This window comes from Varroa jacobsoni, unplaced genomic scaffold, assembly GCF_002532875.2.
Source record: "Varroa jacobsoni isolate VJ856 unplaced genomic scaffold, vjacob_1.0 scaffold_1080, whole genome shotgun sequence".
Taxonomy (NCBI): domain Eukaryota; kingdom Metazoa; phylum Arthropoda; class Arachnida; order Mesostigmata; family Varroidae; genus Varroa; species Varroa jacobsoni.
This window is the reverse complement of record NW_019213982.1, coordinates 319,213-336,337: the sequence shown is the minus strand read 5'-3', so window position 1 is coordinate 336,337 and position 17,125 is coordinate 319,213. Positions and strand designations below refer to the sequence as shown.

Below are 17,125 nucleotides of genomic sequence, written 5' to 3'. Positions count from 1 at the left end.
GATCGATGTTGTAGATTCGATGTTCCGTTTTATGCAATGAAATTTAGAACAGCTCATCGGTGACTCTGCGGCCACTGCGGTGAACGACGTCGTAAAATGAGTATTTCTCCTTGTGCGACACCTATCGATACTCGCTGCTCCTATTGATCCCGTTTGACTATACAGAGAGGGAGCTTTACTAGTTCCTGCCGATGATTATCAATCACTCCTGTACGAAATCAAGCTTCGTGTCAAATTTGTCACGAGTTTAGATGGCGTCAACGTTTGTCATCAGAAGCATCCCGAGGAGTTCCGGAGAAGCGCCCTTGTAACAAAAATTGTTGCAGATGAACCCTGTTTCTCGAAAATATCGGCTGTGAATGATATGCAATAGATTTATGGGACGTGTGAGGGTACACTTGAAATTATACTTCTATGCTACGCTCGAGATTTAGATATTTATTCTTTCTTCGTTCGCATTTTACGCGCAAATTCTAGGGCAGCAGATAGCCTTGGATAAACGGCAGTCAATCACCATGCCGAAGGACCGGAATGCACGTAGCCGGCCCTATCGCGACCTGAGCTCTATCTTTAGGGTACAGAAAGGCTCATAATATAACGAAATGCACAATCTCTAAAAAAAGCTCAATTATAATTATTTTAAGCTTCTTCTTCGGTTCAGTTACAAAAACAGTTACAGTGTTGCTTCACGTGTATGTATGTATGTATGTATGGAACAAACACGGGATGGGTGATGCTCAAATGAAATCTATACGAACATCTTAAAGTTAGAATTGCAGCTAATATCATAGTGGGCAACATTGAAGTCCTTCAAGATAAAGTTCTCACTCTACAGTCAAAGTTGGCAGTGATTTTTGATTGACAATGATTGGAAACTATTCAAGCTCTAGGTAATAGAACGTTGTGTTTTAAATTGTTTACTTTAATGTCGCTTAAATCGTTTATCTCTATTTGTAGATTTGCTCATTTTACTACAGTTTGACGAAGTTCATATGCAGACAATAGCAAGAAATAGGTCTGGTGTGATCGCAACGGTTGCTAAAAAAGTCCGTGTATCAAAGACATTTCATTAGTTGTCTTTATTTTTCTTCACGAAACTTGTCGATACTCTATTACTTCGATGTTTTTGCTCGGAATAAAAAACAACTGCCGGGAGACGAGGCGGTAGAAAGGTAGAACGAAAGACAATAGCCCTGACAAGTTGGATGGCTGCGGAAGAAGCGTCTTTAAGAGCCTCATCAGAAACAATTTAAATGTAAGGCTGAAATTAAAATTAATATTTTTACTATGTACATGGGCGGAACAGACACAGGAGATACAATGTGGGACAGTTGATTGAAGCGGCTTGAAGACAGAATGGGGAGAACTTATCTCGTGTAGCAGTATGAATATTTACCTTATTGAATATTTACACAATTTTCAGTATTTTCGTATAACTAAACGAGCAGTTACAAGCTTTCAGTACACAATCATTTATGCACACAATGAAAGTTAAAAACAAATTAACGCTGTTGGCCACAAAAGTTGGATTAGCCAACACGATTACATATTTACATCCCCGATTCTTCTAGTCTTCTACTCTTGAAACAGTTCTTCATTGATTATTATAGCTGCAATGATTTCGTAGTGTGTCTATTTTAATGTATTTCTGCATGAATATAGTCAAGTTGATCGCTTGAACGGTCCAGCTGGATGTGGAAATAAGTTAACATGGCCGTACCGTTACTAAATCGTGGAATTGAATCGGCTGTAAAACTCGCATTGGATGATTCAAGACCCGAACTAGTACTATACTTTTTTTGACCGGGTCACCAAACGCAAGCAAGACGATGTTGTTTTAACACTGCACTTGTAACTTAAGTGCCTTATCATATTAATGGGAAATGTTAGATATCAATAATCTGCTACACAGAGACTGGTCGTTTTGCAAGCCATCTTTTATAAATGAAAACTTTTTAGGTAAAATGTTACAGTCTAATCAAATGCTATTGGGTGGGGCGTGCCGAAATCGTAGCTATATAGAGAGAGCTAGATATAAATAAATCTCCCAGTTCGTGAAAGGTCTGCGTACTTACCATGGTATGGCATTTCCTTAACCGGTGCGGTTACACCATTTGAAGTTGTTGCTGACTGTACAGTGCCAACGACTAACGCGGCGATAGCAATCACTGGGGTCTGGTCTGGAAAAGCGCACCTAATATTTCTTATGTATCGCATCGTCGGCGTCCGAATCTCGCGACCCATCGTTAAAAAGAGGGACATCTTGACCGCACATAGCCAGCAAGCTTCCCAGCCACTTCTGAAAGCTCAGAGCAGAGGATACCAAATTTCGAAGGGTCAACGTTTAGCAAACGCGTTCAACCTGTGACGCGTTTCGCAAGGTTCAGAGATTCTGATAATAATGACAATGCGCTAGGTAACATTGAAGGGGCTTATATTTCGTCAAACCTTCAGTTGACGATAGGTGGTTTGAGTTGTGTGTTGGCAGCCTAGGCACAAGTAGGAGCAACGGCACGAAAATACGTAATGACCTTAGTGATTTAACCGTTTATACACTTACCTATGTAGTTTATTCTCGGTTGATTGGGACGAACCCATTTAAATATTAGATTGGTTCGCTTGTTTACTGCTCCTGTATTAGGAAGCATTCAAAAAGAAGGCAAAGCCAATTGGCAAACCTTAAACAGAAATTCTCTAACAAGCGAAACAGCATGCGCAACGTGAGAATATAACAATTATGTTTAACCATCAAAACTTTGTAGGTGATAACAATTGATAGTCATGAGCATTAACCAAGCCCCTCATTCGCAACGATGGTCGGTTGTTACCTTCTTGCCAGGGAAATTTTCCCTAATCTAGGCTAGACGGGAGAGATGAATACAGTTTTCCTAGGATTAGCATTAATCGCACGATGCGTTGCCCTCGTTGACTAATCTTAGGCAGTATCTTTCAATACCCATCTAAGAATAATGTTGTTTGTACGTACTAACTACAGTTATTGCTGCTGATTCAACTCCAGCTCGAGGAACTACTCTTATTCGTTCGAAAGCAACAGACGTTATTGACCACGCCAATACAAAATCAGACGGGGTCATCGTAAATGTAATACAGAATCTAATGCACTAATAGTTTTATGTGACCCTACGAATGGACATAATGAGGAAGCGGATCTATTTGGCGAAGGCAAAGCCCACTTTATCATATAATTTCTTAACTAATTTTGTTTTAACAGGCACAGTGTTCCCATATTGCTGCTAGACCCTGGGCCAGATGAGTCCTGCCGGAATTGTGACGTACCGAAAGAAGCTGTTTAGTCAAGATTTGTAGATGAATTTTCGGCGCAGCGTTTCCGTTGGTGCAAAGTGTAGACGTTGTTTGAATAGTACGCTGACTATACGTGTAAAGTCCACTGTCGTTGTGAGTTATGAGACCATGACGGAAAAGTGCGTAGAACGTGTTATTCAGACATGTGGCTTAGAAAAATTGCAACATAAAAATATAGCTCAAGTAGCTTAAAATATTTAGATTTACTATGCCGATGCTACATGTACACCATTAAACGCGCACGTAAAACATTCTATTAAAAACCATTTCGTCAAATATAAATCGCTGCTCCAAACCAAACTGAGAAAGCATAAAGGTTGTGATAAATCTCCCATAACTTGCAAAGGTCACGATGGTTTACACTTGAAAATTTATTGTCTACTCAATATCAAGAGGAAAAAGATACAAAATTTCATGCCAAGCATCCGAGGCATCATCTACTAATGTGAAAACTAGTAGCCTAGATACTAGAAAACTAGATACTAGTAGCCGTAACCTTGCATCTCTTAATGTATAATTAGGACAGCCTATTTCGAATCTGAAAACTTCGAAGACTCTGCAGACGTTGAGTATATTAAACACAATCTAGTAGATACTCTGGCGAAGTCTGACAACAGAATTAATTGTTTACTTACAACTTAAATCATAGGTATGATCTCGGATCAGATGCTATAATTACTATTATTGATAGAATGTTTAGAGAAAACTGTGGAGCCTTCAGGTTGTAATTAGTAAACGCTTACTTCAAAGAGGCTATACGCCAAAACAGCCTCGCATTAATGGGGTATTGTTAAACACAATATATTATTACGAAAAATGTGTGAAATGAAGTAAGCTATGGCGAAGAATAGTGGGAAATCTAATAGAGAAAATAGTTGAGAAAATAAATTGACCTTTTATAGCATTCCCTTGAGCAATTGCCTTAAGGGGATGTTGTATATATATATATATATATATATATATATATATATATACATACCCGTTGTTTAGTAGTCTAGTAAAATATATCTAAACAAAGACTTCTTTCTCGACTTGAACCGGGAGTTCAAAAAAATCTTTTTAAAAGTCTCGGTTTCATATCCGAAAACCAAAACGTAAATTAGAACAATTTTATGGCACTCGAGCTTAGGGTAAGGATACATCTACTGTTTAATTTACGGCTGCAGTGATGATAACACGGCAAAGGCTAAATGAGAAGAGGTCGTGTGCGGATCTTTTGATGGACCTACAAGGGAACTTTGTAAAATTACTTAGTACCCACGTCAAATTAGATTTTTTTACTACCTTGAATGACGAAAAATTGCTTTTGTCGTAGACCTTCCCAACGTTTATTCAAAAGTCGAAACATACAAAGTACTGTCATTAATACATACACTTAAAGGTCTACATTTGCGTGCCCGACATTTATTTGATCTCTTCTTTCAATCTCGATGTTACGAGTTCGACACGAGTATCAGTCCATCTAACGATGCCGCAACAAAAGCTTGTCTTGTCAACAGACTCAAGAGGTTATTCACACAAATCAAACATCTTGGACCCGATTCGAAGTTTAAGGTATGAAAAGTTCATTCGATGCCAATCGTATACTCAGGTTTTAGTATGACGAATGAATGCAACAAGTTCGAAATTAGCCTAAAAAAAAATGTCCCCACCCACGAATGTTCTAGAATTATTAGGCCTCCTCTGCCTCTGCGAAAGAGCTGGAAACATATTGAGGTCCTGGGTTAAAAAGTACAATTCGCCAAGTATAAAGATTCAGTTGATGAAGCGGGAAAAAAATAAAAAAAATAAATAAAAAAAAAAAAACAGTCCGACTCAAATTTAATTCGTACCGATCTTTCCTTTCTTGTAGTTGGAGCTGCTAGGGTCAGTTATAATGGGGTTGTAGCAATAATTTCACACTGTTATCAATACATCATTAGCGCGCCCGACAGTTGTCGAAATAAGCGATTATAAATAAACGCAAATAGTAAATAAAACTCAGCATTTGTGTGGAAACGATTCCCGAAATATACTTACAGAATACAGCGTACCTAAATAGACCATAAACCACTCCTGACCATAATTGGTCAGAAACCACGTGTCTGACTCTAGCAAGGTTAGGACACCCATTTTGTGGTGCGGGATAAATAAAGTGCTAACGAGCACTGGCAACGCGGGTGCTTTGTCGCCTCATATATCTAAGAAAAAGGAGTGATCGAGAAAAATTCAAATATTCCATTTCCTGAAACAACGTATCGTCTACCGACATTATCACAAGCCACACGACACGGAGCAAAGTGACTCCTCCGAAGATGGTTAGATACATAGGAAACAAAAAATGGCTACAAATACAGACGACGACGACGATACTTTGTTTCGACAGTCGACGCAATTCTTTATAAGTTTAGAGGATATGGGTCATATTAAATAACCGCATCGTGATACAAAAAAGAATTGGAAGAACCCCACATTGGAGGCTAGCTATTATGAAGTTCAAGTAAATAGTGCATCATGCATTGGTCAGGTATAGATTATAGTATTGAACACATGGTTCGACCATGTCCCAACCGTAAGAGCGAGATTCAGTTGTAAAACTAACCACCTCAAGAGTACCAGTGGAAAAATGACCCATCGCTGGCAGAACATCTGATCGAGAATGTCGTAATTATGCGCGGGCCTTATAGGAAGCAAAAAAATATCTCTAGTGGTTTTTAGATAATTTTTTTCGCCTTTTCGATGTGTGATCGAAAATCTGGGTTTCGAAACTAGTTTGCACAGTTGCCCAAATAGAATCACCGCAATACGCTTATTAGCAACGATAGATCACTGCACATATGCTTACACAGAATTGTTTACGATGAACTATTCGAATCGCTCTGTACCACACCCTATCAAACGGATACGCCGAATTACTTGTCAACATATTTAACAGAAACAATGAAGAATTGCGATGAGCGGAAGATCAGTACGAGGGTCACAATCCTCTACTGATTCTGTTTTGACGTCGTACCGAGCCTCCTGAACCCCACGGGTACGAGTCCAGCTGAAACGTCTATTGGACAAAAAAGACCTTAAATCTTTTATTGTCCGGAGAGAAAGACCAAAAACTGACTGAAAAGAATACTTCCACTACCAAATCCCACGTGAAGCGATCGATAGAAGTTTTATAATGGCGGAAATGTACAAGCAAAACTTTTCGTTGTCCAAAGCATCTAAACTAGATACCAGGTATAATTCACAGGAAATTGGGAAACGTAACATTCAGGGTAACAGTGCACGGACAAATTTGGAATGGTTACCCTAAACAACTGAGGTGGAAAAATAAACCCTTCGTAAATAACAAAGTCTGTTTACGCTCGGGTTCAAACCCAGACCACCCACCATGTGCCCCTAACAACAACATGCAAACAAAATAAAGCTATCACGAGTACGAGTAATACCTACTGAATAAAAAAACTACCTCTTTACGAATTATTTGGGACAAATCTCTTTCAATGTCAAGAACGCACGGCATAAGGAAAGCTCTGGTAAAATTGATCAGGACGCGAAAAAAATAGCTAAATAATATATAGAAAGCAAACGTTGATATTCCTTCCAGTCAAGTCTATCAAACTGTCAATTGGTCAGATTATTCAGAATTATCATATAGCTTGAACATAACACAATCCTTGTAGCTCCTATTTGTGTTAGCACTTCATTCCATGATGTATCGTTTCTAGATAAATCGACGATAACTGTTAGGCTTTCCATAGAAACACAATACATCTGTTTCCGTTATTACGATATTCGTAATATACAGGTATCTTATGAAATACGTCTGAGGCTTCTCGCCTTCTGCGTTTGAAAATAATAGAAGCGATTTGATCTTTCAAGCACGACATGAAGCGTGTCTACGCCCGATCTTTAATCTTGACTATCTCATGTGTCCCTAAGTTTAACAGAAAAGCACGCTACCACGCAAATCACAAGGACTTCTTTTTAATCTATATGAATATTTCTAAATAAATAATAATATCCGTCACGCCTACATATCTAAATGTATATATTCCACAGTAAGAGCAGTGTCGTCTGGGCGATCGTGTGGTTTTTTAGATCGTATACTGACGCGCAATTCTCATAAGTCAGAAAACAGAAGGGGATCATGAAATACGCTTCGCTTCTCAGTAAAAAAAAAATTATAATTTCGAATAAATGAGGAGCTTATAGGACTACAATACAGTAATATAGGACAACAAAACGTAGGTCTATATGACGTTCTATGTGCATAGTATGTACAGAACGTATTAACCAATTGTGCTGTTATTGTTGTTTCAGTATTTCTGTCAATCACTGAATGCAAATCGTTAGAATCACCCGTTGATACCGGTTCCATTGTAGCCTGCGTTATGCGTTTTCGGCAGTTGTTTTTCGAAGTATCACGTTAACGTTTTAGCGCCTGCAGCTCTGTTTGTACAATTCGGACTCTGTACAATTTGGACGGTTTCTATGAAACCAATCTGGCAATAGCGGGAACATACAGGATGGGTGTCTCTGTCAATTTATTTCCTAACAGTCGTACATATGTAATAGGCCAGAGGCGCATTAAGACCATTATAAAGAAAAACGATTCACAAATCAAGCTCAATTTTCGATAACTGTTTTATTAAAATCGCTGTGTACTGTTAAACCAATGTCCCAGTGCTAGGGACAGTGAACCAGATTTCCACGCCGTTAAATACAATATTCGATAGCAACTCTGAAATATAATGAAGATCCATATTGGATACAAAGAGTTAGCCGTGGAACCATTCCGGCGACCACGTTTCGGAAATTCATTAAAAAAAAAAAAAAAAATACGTAAAATGAATGTACGTTTGATCCGTGAACGAGCCTATGTCGCAGTTTATATATCAGCTACAACTTCTATACAAATAACAATTGAATCAAGAAGGTTTCGCGAAGTTACACTCTAGCTCTGTATGTAGAATCATTCTACAACTGCAACCCAACTGCACCTTGGGTCAAAATGTGTCCATTGTAAATACTATGTTATGCTGCATAATAGATATACGTAAGTTATATTTATTTATCGATGGTGGTAATAATTATTATACTAATACGAACAGCGATCGTAGTCATAATACATACTTAGAGAAAGGGAATTGTTTACACACACTTGGTTACAATGGAGTTTGCCATTGGCAGACGATTCGGAGTTGGTACAACTAACTGATCATGACAACACCGACAAGTCAACATGACTGTCAAGTAAAAAGAACCATTTGGAAGGATTTTCTGGCCACATTCGGGTTGTCGCTAAATGTCTCGCCAACTATCTGGATACATAGATATTGCACAAACAAATACTTAAAATGGTCTGCCTCGTCTAACTTTGATACGTCGAAAATAGAGGCCTCTGTTCTTGACACATGAACAATGTTAGAGACATCACAGCGGCCCTTCTCCTCACCGTAAATATGTGCTATTCACTTGATGGCTTTTTTGGCCATTTTCGTGTAAAATTTTACGTAATCAACGACGTTGAACACGACACCGGTAGTTAAACGTTCGGTGATCTACGTACGTCGTCTTGGCAGACTCATAGAATAACAGAACCGTCCCGATCATATGGCTTCTGACAGTTTTTTAATGGGTGTAGACTTTCTGGAGATCGAAAAATCACTCTATTTTAGACTGAAAAATTGAGTGATTTATAAGAATGGATTAGATGCTCTGTATTTGACAATGTGATCATTATTTGGCTATGGTCAAAAAGGTAACTTTAAACCGGATGTACTGCTACAAAGGCTACCCCCATGTAGGGAAAAGAAAGGGGTTGCACTAAGCTTGGTTTTACCTAGACAATTCCTCAGTGACATCTCCCCTAAATATCTGGAATCCCTACCTAATTTGTTGAATCGGCAGTAACGATGAAAAGCTTGCATTACAGGACTCCATAAATAGGCGCATTTCGTCTATATAGCACAAGCCACCATACATCCCTTCTATTAAAAAACCATTCTATCATGAGATTTCAAGGTGAAAACGGGGTAAGTAAGTTAGTAGCTTACTTTCAATGCTATAAAAAGCAAAAAAAAAACGCTTTAGCGTTCCAAGAAGAGAGTACATCATCAGTAAACGGGCTCCTGACTCAAAGTGAATGAAAAACAACTCTTAGGGCCTAAAAAAATCAACTTAAATATTTTAATCTAGCTAGCTTTATGCCCTTTCAACTATATCTAAAAATTATCCATACTTCTAGTGGTATTTCAGGAAGAAAAATAAAATGGCCGTATTCATGGGCTCATGATGCTTAATTAATCGATATAAGTCTTTAAAGCTGAGGTCCGAATGAAGCACTTGATCGTATAGAAAGCTAAAACTCTAGAAAACTTGAAAAATATATTAGCTGGAAAAATATGAGGCTTAAATTAAGATTGCTTGATTTTAATTTACTCACTCGGTTATCGATCGCACTAATTTTCATTATTTGATGCATATATATATATATATATATATATATGGACACGTAGATGACTAGAGGGTCATTTACGTTGACTGCTTCCTACAATTTCCACTGGATGACTTGTTTCCCTTAAGAACTATAGCGGCTGGTCGCTATCCGCATTGTGAATATCATCTATAAAAGCATAATAAATCCGTAAGCGGAACTGTTATGAGATAAATTGCTTGTTGCGTCCACTCTCAAACGCTCCGAAATATTAGAATTTATATTAGTATTATGCAAACATAGGAACACAATCTATTTAGCTATTTCGATGGGCATAAGATAGAAATCTGTATGGTACCAGACGAACCTAATTGATTTTGAGATCGGATAGTTCTTCACTAGCAGACGAAATTCGGCAGCTACATAATTTAGTCTTCTGCAATTTGTGCACGAAAACTGATTGAGGTCACGTTCGGAGAAATGAGCGCTTTCTTTTTATTTTTATATTTTAAGTTTTTATTATTCTGATTGATGAAGACATGGCAAATATGTCTTATGCAAAGATGCATTTCGTGGACGGTACACATGCTTCAAGAACGAAGACCAACGAGACAGGTTATTAGGTGTCAGGACCCGAAGGACATGCCGCAATCAAAAAGGCTCTTCACTAAGGCACAGCTTGAAGTTTAAGGGCTCTGTCAGTCACAACTGGTATTTCACACCCAGCCTGGTAAAGAATTACAACGAAAATATTCCAAATGCAGGAACTGAATAAAAATAGGTCCCTTGTGAATTGACTTCAAGCCAGTGTATTCCGCATGCATTGTGCGAAACTTTAGCCAACAAAAAGCTCATCTACGTGGAGCATACAGTCGCAGTAGATAAGGCATGGTTCAATCTCTACCATCGGCCAGAGGAAGACTAAGCGAGAGAATGGCGTTATCCTGGAAAAGAATTGAGTTTGGCGGCAGTTTCGAGTGGGTTCGGGAATCGATTCGGAGGCATCTGCTACGACGAAATGCTCGCCGAAAACGGAACACTTAACCCAGCCCACTATCTCGAGAAAGTCATTGATTGACAGTCGAGGGCACGCAGTCTGGTTGCTTAACGGAAATACTGGACGTCGTCGCTGTACTTTAATTAGTTATTAGCAATTAATTAGAATTAAGCAAGGGAATATCCAGTGTTGGCTTCAACACGCTTACCTTTCCGATGTAAGGGTGTGTGATCAGCAAGCGTTCCATGCCTTAAAAAAGGCTATTAGCAGAGAGGCATAACCTACTATCGATCTATTTCGAGAAGCCATAGATGGAATTACATATGGACACTTGAACGGTATACAAATGTCTCACTTAGGCAACACTCACTTAGGCTCACTTAGGCAAGTGAAAAATAGAAAAGAGCGCCTCTTACACACAAAAGAAGATCATCATTGTAGCTCAAAAGGGATTCAACTGCTTAATACATCTTCTGCATGCCTTACATTTTATTCCTGAAAATGTTGTAACAGTTATTTGTATAATAAAAAAAGGCACAGTATCGTATATTCAATAAATTATGTCTTGTTTTTTTATCCCGTTCCGTAATTGTTCAACTTAACTGCAAAAACTTAATGTGTACTCAAATTAGAATCAACAGGCAGGCAGGCAGGCAGGCAGGCAGGTGTGTGCTTTTGATAACTGCAATTTTCTCCTTGTTCACAAAACACGAATGGAACCATGAACGGACGTTCAGAGTAAACCTCTTATATGTCGGTGCATTGACGATAGTGGAGTCAGTCGTGTACCTGCCTACGGCAAAGGCGATATATGAATAGAAAAAGGTCGAAACCGGTCATCTCCTATTGGACTACCAACAGTAATCTGCCATCTTAAATTCAATGCTACAATGATTCTTCGTGATTATTATTCGAATGTGATTGTTAAACAGGCTTACATCAGGCCAGTCTTCATTTTAGAATATCTCTCTTTCCTTCGCTCCGTGTCTATATATATCACTTTACCAGTATTATTCTATGTAGGTTCTACATAGATAACTGTCGATGCCGTAATGATAATACCGATTAACAGGTTCTTGATCAACCCGGCAATCTTCCAAAAACTTGGAAAATTCCGTGGGGATTTGTATATGTCAAGGGAGTTTTTCCATACTCGTCGCCCTGCTCCGTCCACTTTGCTTCAGTAAGAGCAGCAAAACGGTCATTTATAACCAAACTTACATGAACCGCACTCAGTTGTGTATACATTACCGTATCATGGCCTGCAAGGCCCACTCAATCATCCGAGGTAAAAATCGTAAGAAAATAAAACGCTAAGCTGATTACTAAGCGGAGATCGACTATATCTAAGCTTTATGTTTACGGCAAAATAGATTATTGTGCGCAATATATTTCGAAATCGCTGTTTCGAGGTCCACCGTTTATGAAATCAATGACTGACACACAAATATGAGTGACAAGTTGTATATGTGTAGAAGGTGTGACCGGCCATGATATGTGCCGGTTATAATTGTGTGCCTAGCAAAACTGCTAGCAAAGGTAATGTAGTCTTCATGATATTATACAATCGTTCTCGAGATACTAACTTAAATAGCTAAGTTTCTGAATGACAAAGTTACAGATATAGTTAATTTCAGTCCCAGTACGATGCACGCATACATCCCATAACTGAGGTAGCATATTGAAAAAAAAAACTTACGAGCAACATGTTTTGATCAAATTTTTATAATACACACTTCCAGATTCAACCGACATTCAACGGCTACAGATTTGCAATATTTGACAGCCTATGATATAACAATAATAACGAAAAATAATGAAAAAAAAAAAGCTAGTCTATTTCGAATAGAAACCCACGTAACCACTTAAAAGGAGTTTGCTAATAGAAAGGGCAACGCTCTATTCGACCCAGATGTTTTCTACTTTCCCTGAGGTTCGTTCTTTATTCAATCCTATACAAACATTTCAACCCACACGCATGTTAAGTATCATATTATCTCTTCCGTTATTATGAATATATTACTAAAACGACACCACACAATACACCGCGATATACAAAACGTAAACGCTATATTTAAGCGCAATGTAGCGACGCATCTATTTAGAAACAGTGCATAACTTCATCACTGTCGAAAATATTCTAACTTATGCTACAAACAACTTCTAACCCTGGTCACACTAAGAGCTCCAAGGACGACAGTCCCTCAAACTCGACTGGATAGTAGTCGTATCCACGACTCGTACAGAAACCCGTGGATAAAATGAGTTTCATCACGGTTACAGTCATCGAATAGAGCTATTACCGCTTGACCTTCGGCGGCTAGCACAGAAGTAAGCGAACCTGAAGATTTCTCGTGCAGATGCGTGTCGTAGATAACAACGCTCGCTTAATAATATATACTATTATACAATAGACAGCCTAAATTTTTAAGAACTGCCTCGTTTGTCCCGGAAGACTGACTGTTCGTGTATATATAATACCCGCGTTAAAAAATGTCGTCAAGTGATGCTGAAAAAGCTATTGGTAGCGAAATATAATAAGGTGGAATATAACGGAGTAGGGTATGAATATACTGGAACAGCATAAAACTCTATTGCTTTGAACCAAGTCGATACTACCCATTATACATTATCCTTGTATCACTATGGCTATATCTTAAACCCCAAAGTATTACATAAATGATCTTATTTTATTACAACTTGTATCATAGACTGTATAAGTTGAAGGCGGGCCCCGAATGATGTTTTTTCGTAACAATTTACGCTTGACAACAACTGAGAGCTTTTATAAGGCCTCCACCCTAAACTTACGAACTTGAATACCATCCGTTATTATGATTTTTATGTGTCATAATTCGAATGAACTTCGCAATTAGGTTTTCCCCACGACGGCCGTGCTCACACTTCCCATCTAGGTATGTGTTTAGGCTGGGTTGAAAATTCAAATTTATCCTTATTATTATTATTACAACTTTAACATTATATCTCTGAAGCTAACAATAGTGGTGATTTGTTCTTGGGTTGCATTGAAGAAAACACATCTCATTCATGAAGCTTTCGAAATACTTATTTCTCAAGGGGCAGATGGATATTAGATTATACCTAAAGGCCTTCAAGGAAAGCATGAAACTGCGATCACGATGGGGAGTATTGAATTCAGCATAAAAGATGTCCGACCGTATAAAATAATGTCGCGTCAACTATCAGTCCTATTTCTGCAACAGTCAAGCTCAGCAATGGATAACGACAAGATAACAGCTCGCAGTCATCATTGTGGAGTCAACAACCAACGCAAGGCGAAACGTAAAATGCCTGAAGTCATGTATTATATATCTGTACAAAGAGTAATACTGAAACAATATAGCTGCTCTCTTACTAAACGAGGTGTGATGCCAGGTGGATCCATTGAGTTTTATGCCAGATCTCCAATATAACAGTAATGCTTGCACAATAGCTAAGCAAGTGATGCCAACTCCAGAAACGAAGAAAAATTCCGAGCCGGCCTTAATGGTCCTATTATCTGTCATGGCAAAAGTATCTTTATATTATAATTAGAAACAACATAAATTGTTCTAGATACTCAAACTTACGGATGTGTAGCACAATAACAAAAAAACGAATACTTCTTTACTGCTGAATCTATTATAACTGTACATAAATAACTGGTGCACCATTAGCCTTAGAGGGAACTTAAACATAGTCGTTACTATGGCGAATTATGTATTTACTTCTGAAGTTAGAGTTTAGCTTACAACATAGGATCTCATGTTTTTACAAACAAACGTTTTCTTCTACACAATATTACCGAGCGAAGTACGTATCAACGAATGACGATATTAAAACATGTCACCCCCAAACTAGTAGCTTGTCATCTGTGCTTAATGGCGTCCATCACACCTTGCTTCTCTGTCATGCGCATCGGTAGTACTCTTAAAGTGTTATGATTTTGTAGTAATTATCAATGTGTGCACGTATCATTAATGATCATAATAGAAACGGTCTATTTCGTATGCGAGATACGAGGCTAGCTATAGAGAAAAAAAAAAAAAAAAAAAAAGGCCCAATGAGCTGATCTTCTTCACGCATGATGGTCAGAAATGTAAACTTTTTTTTTTTAAAATGTAAGCCCAACAATAATGTACGAAGCACATTTACATGCTAGAGCTATCTTGTTGACTATGAAACATGGCCGTATAGAGCAAGACGTGTGCTAATTCGGTAATCTTAGCTTAGTTCACATTTGGATCAATTAATTCTATTAGGTTTCAGTCCAACCTTCGTAGAGCGACACTTTTCGTTTTACAAATGGCCCAAGCCAGAATTGCAATGATAATTACATTGGTAGTGGTGATAGTGATCACGCACCGGTCGCTTCTTATAGCCGATCAGTAGGTTTTTTCCCTAGACGACAAGAACTACTGTTATTTCTAAGCATAAATGGGGCTGGACAAACACCGAAGCTACAATGGATATCCTTAGAATACGTATTTTCATTTTCCGTTCTATATTACAGCAGATTGAGCACACATCTAAAACCTTATCCAGTCACTATAGAGCGTACGTACTTGTAGCTGCGACCAGAACTCCCAACTGATAACAACGCTGTTAAAAAACACGAGTGTTTTTGTATGTATGTAAGTTTTGTATGTAGCCTGTGTTCTGGTTCAATTTACTTAGATCGCCCTATTATGAACTATAATTATTTGTCCACTATATAATATACAATTTACTGAATAATTCCAGTGAGTTTTTCTACGAGAAATGTATTACGATAATATTTTTAAATATCCTGTTGATATATGAATTGTGTAATTTATAATTATAATAATGAACAAAAGCAGAATCCATCTAAAATGACGTGTCGGTGTCAGATTAGTTTACCCTCTATCGTGAAAGTGTTTGCCCCATCAGGGCTATTCTGACGTCTGAAAATGGGCACTGCAAATGATACTATTTTGCTTGAAGAAATGAAATCAGATTTTTATTAGCTACGTATTCGCTAAACGGCGCTTTGCTCGGTTTCAAACAACAAACTTATGGTAGCAGGGACATAAAGAAGGGTAAATGTCTTAGTTGCTGCTAATTTTAACGAGCGGCCGACGATCAACTCGCGGGTGATGACATCAGCTTTGCCAGCAGCAGGAGAAAATCGCCGCCTTTCCATTTCGACAAGATAAAAAATCTTTGCTTCCAAGGCCAGAAACTTTTATAAATACAGTTTTAAGCATCCTTCACAATTATGTTACGCGCGTCGCGTTGTTCCCATAACATCCAGAGTAGATTGTTTCGTTGACAGCTAGTGTTTCGTATATACTTCTATCATGGGACAAAAATTTACCCAAAGGGTCTTAATAAAATGCAATGGGAGAACGTCACGCGCGTTGAACGGCAATCCTATGCCACTTTAACATATCAGCTAGAAAAAGAAAACATTTCGAAATCCCCAGGCCGATATTTTGTCCAGACATTTTACTTTTAAACCACAAAATATAAACTAGATTGGACATAAACAACGAGTTAAATACTCACTTATCGTTTAATCCAGCCGTTTTCTTTTGTCTAATCAAATGATTTGGCAACGCTTAGCATTGAAATCATCAATCGTTCAAATGCCATCCTAGATATAAATGGGCAGCTCTGATGACGTCAAAGTGTTAGTAAGCACATGATAAAAATCTATCTATTCACAATGAACCGATAATAAAAAATGCTCATACATTTTATGGGATGTTACAGGTTCTTTTTCAAAGCCCACGACTATCGTCTGGCAAGAAATCGTTGTAACGGCGAGGTATGCACCTCGCTCGTTTTGTTTTTTCTTTCCTGTTGTGAAATTCCATCTGTGAAAGTGATTTACCGGTTTCCGCAAATTTGGAGCACTCAAGCTCCACGACACTTCGAAACTTCATAGCACCCCGTAGAAGACTTCAGAACTACATCTCCGTAGTTCCGTGCACAGTCGACGGAATTTGTTCGTACATAAACAGCACATCAAATAGGAAACAAAAGCTCAGAGTTGTATAAACACGCAGAGACGCACATGTAAAAACAACGTTACGTACTATATAATGGTCGACAAGTGACAACTAATTACAACGCTGCCGATTAGCTCTTTCTTACTTGTCCAGCTAGTAACTAGCCGCGCATAGAAGGTCCGACATGGGCCAAGTTGAGTCGACTACAGCTCCCACTACGTTCTTCTACCACACAGTACTCATGGGCAGATGATGAAGGCAAACGTTATGTTTTGAGGGAGGATGGTCGGACGTCCGCTCAAACAACTCGCGCAAACGGTCGCAGTTTTTCCGCTTCACCCACCGCGCACGCAGAGACAATACAGAAGCGACACGGATGACTATAGTGTGTCTGCCGCTGTATCTGCGGCCATTGCT

The 17,125-nt window shown here is 38.5% G+C and overlaps 1 protein-coding gene across 4 annotated transcripts in view; it reads right to left on the bottom strand.

Moving 5' to 3' along the window:
• The window catches only part of LOC111266396 (uncharacterized), a 52,237-nt gene extending 35,112 nt beyond the window's left edge, over positions 1-17,125 (bottom strand). Inside the window, exons 1-2 of one of the 4 annotated variants that reach the window (XM_022843861.2) lie at positions 16,451-17,125; positions 2,076-2,299 (exon numbers count right to left, since the gene is read on the bottom strand). In XM_022843861.2, the coding sequence (XP_022699596.1) occupies positions 2,076-2,262 (187 nt within the window). In that variant the 5' untranslated portion in view covers positions 2,263-2,299; positions 16,451-17,125. Of the gene's footprint in view, positions 1-2,075; positions 2,300-2,560; positions 2,896-16,450 lie in introns of those variants that run through there. The other 3 variants (XM_022843859.2, XM_086970885.1, XM_022843858.2) reach the window with 3 other exon arrangements.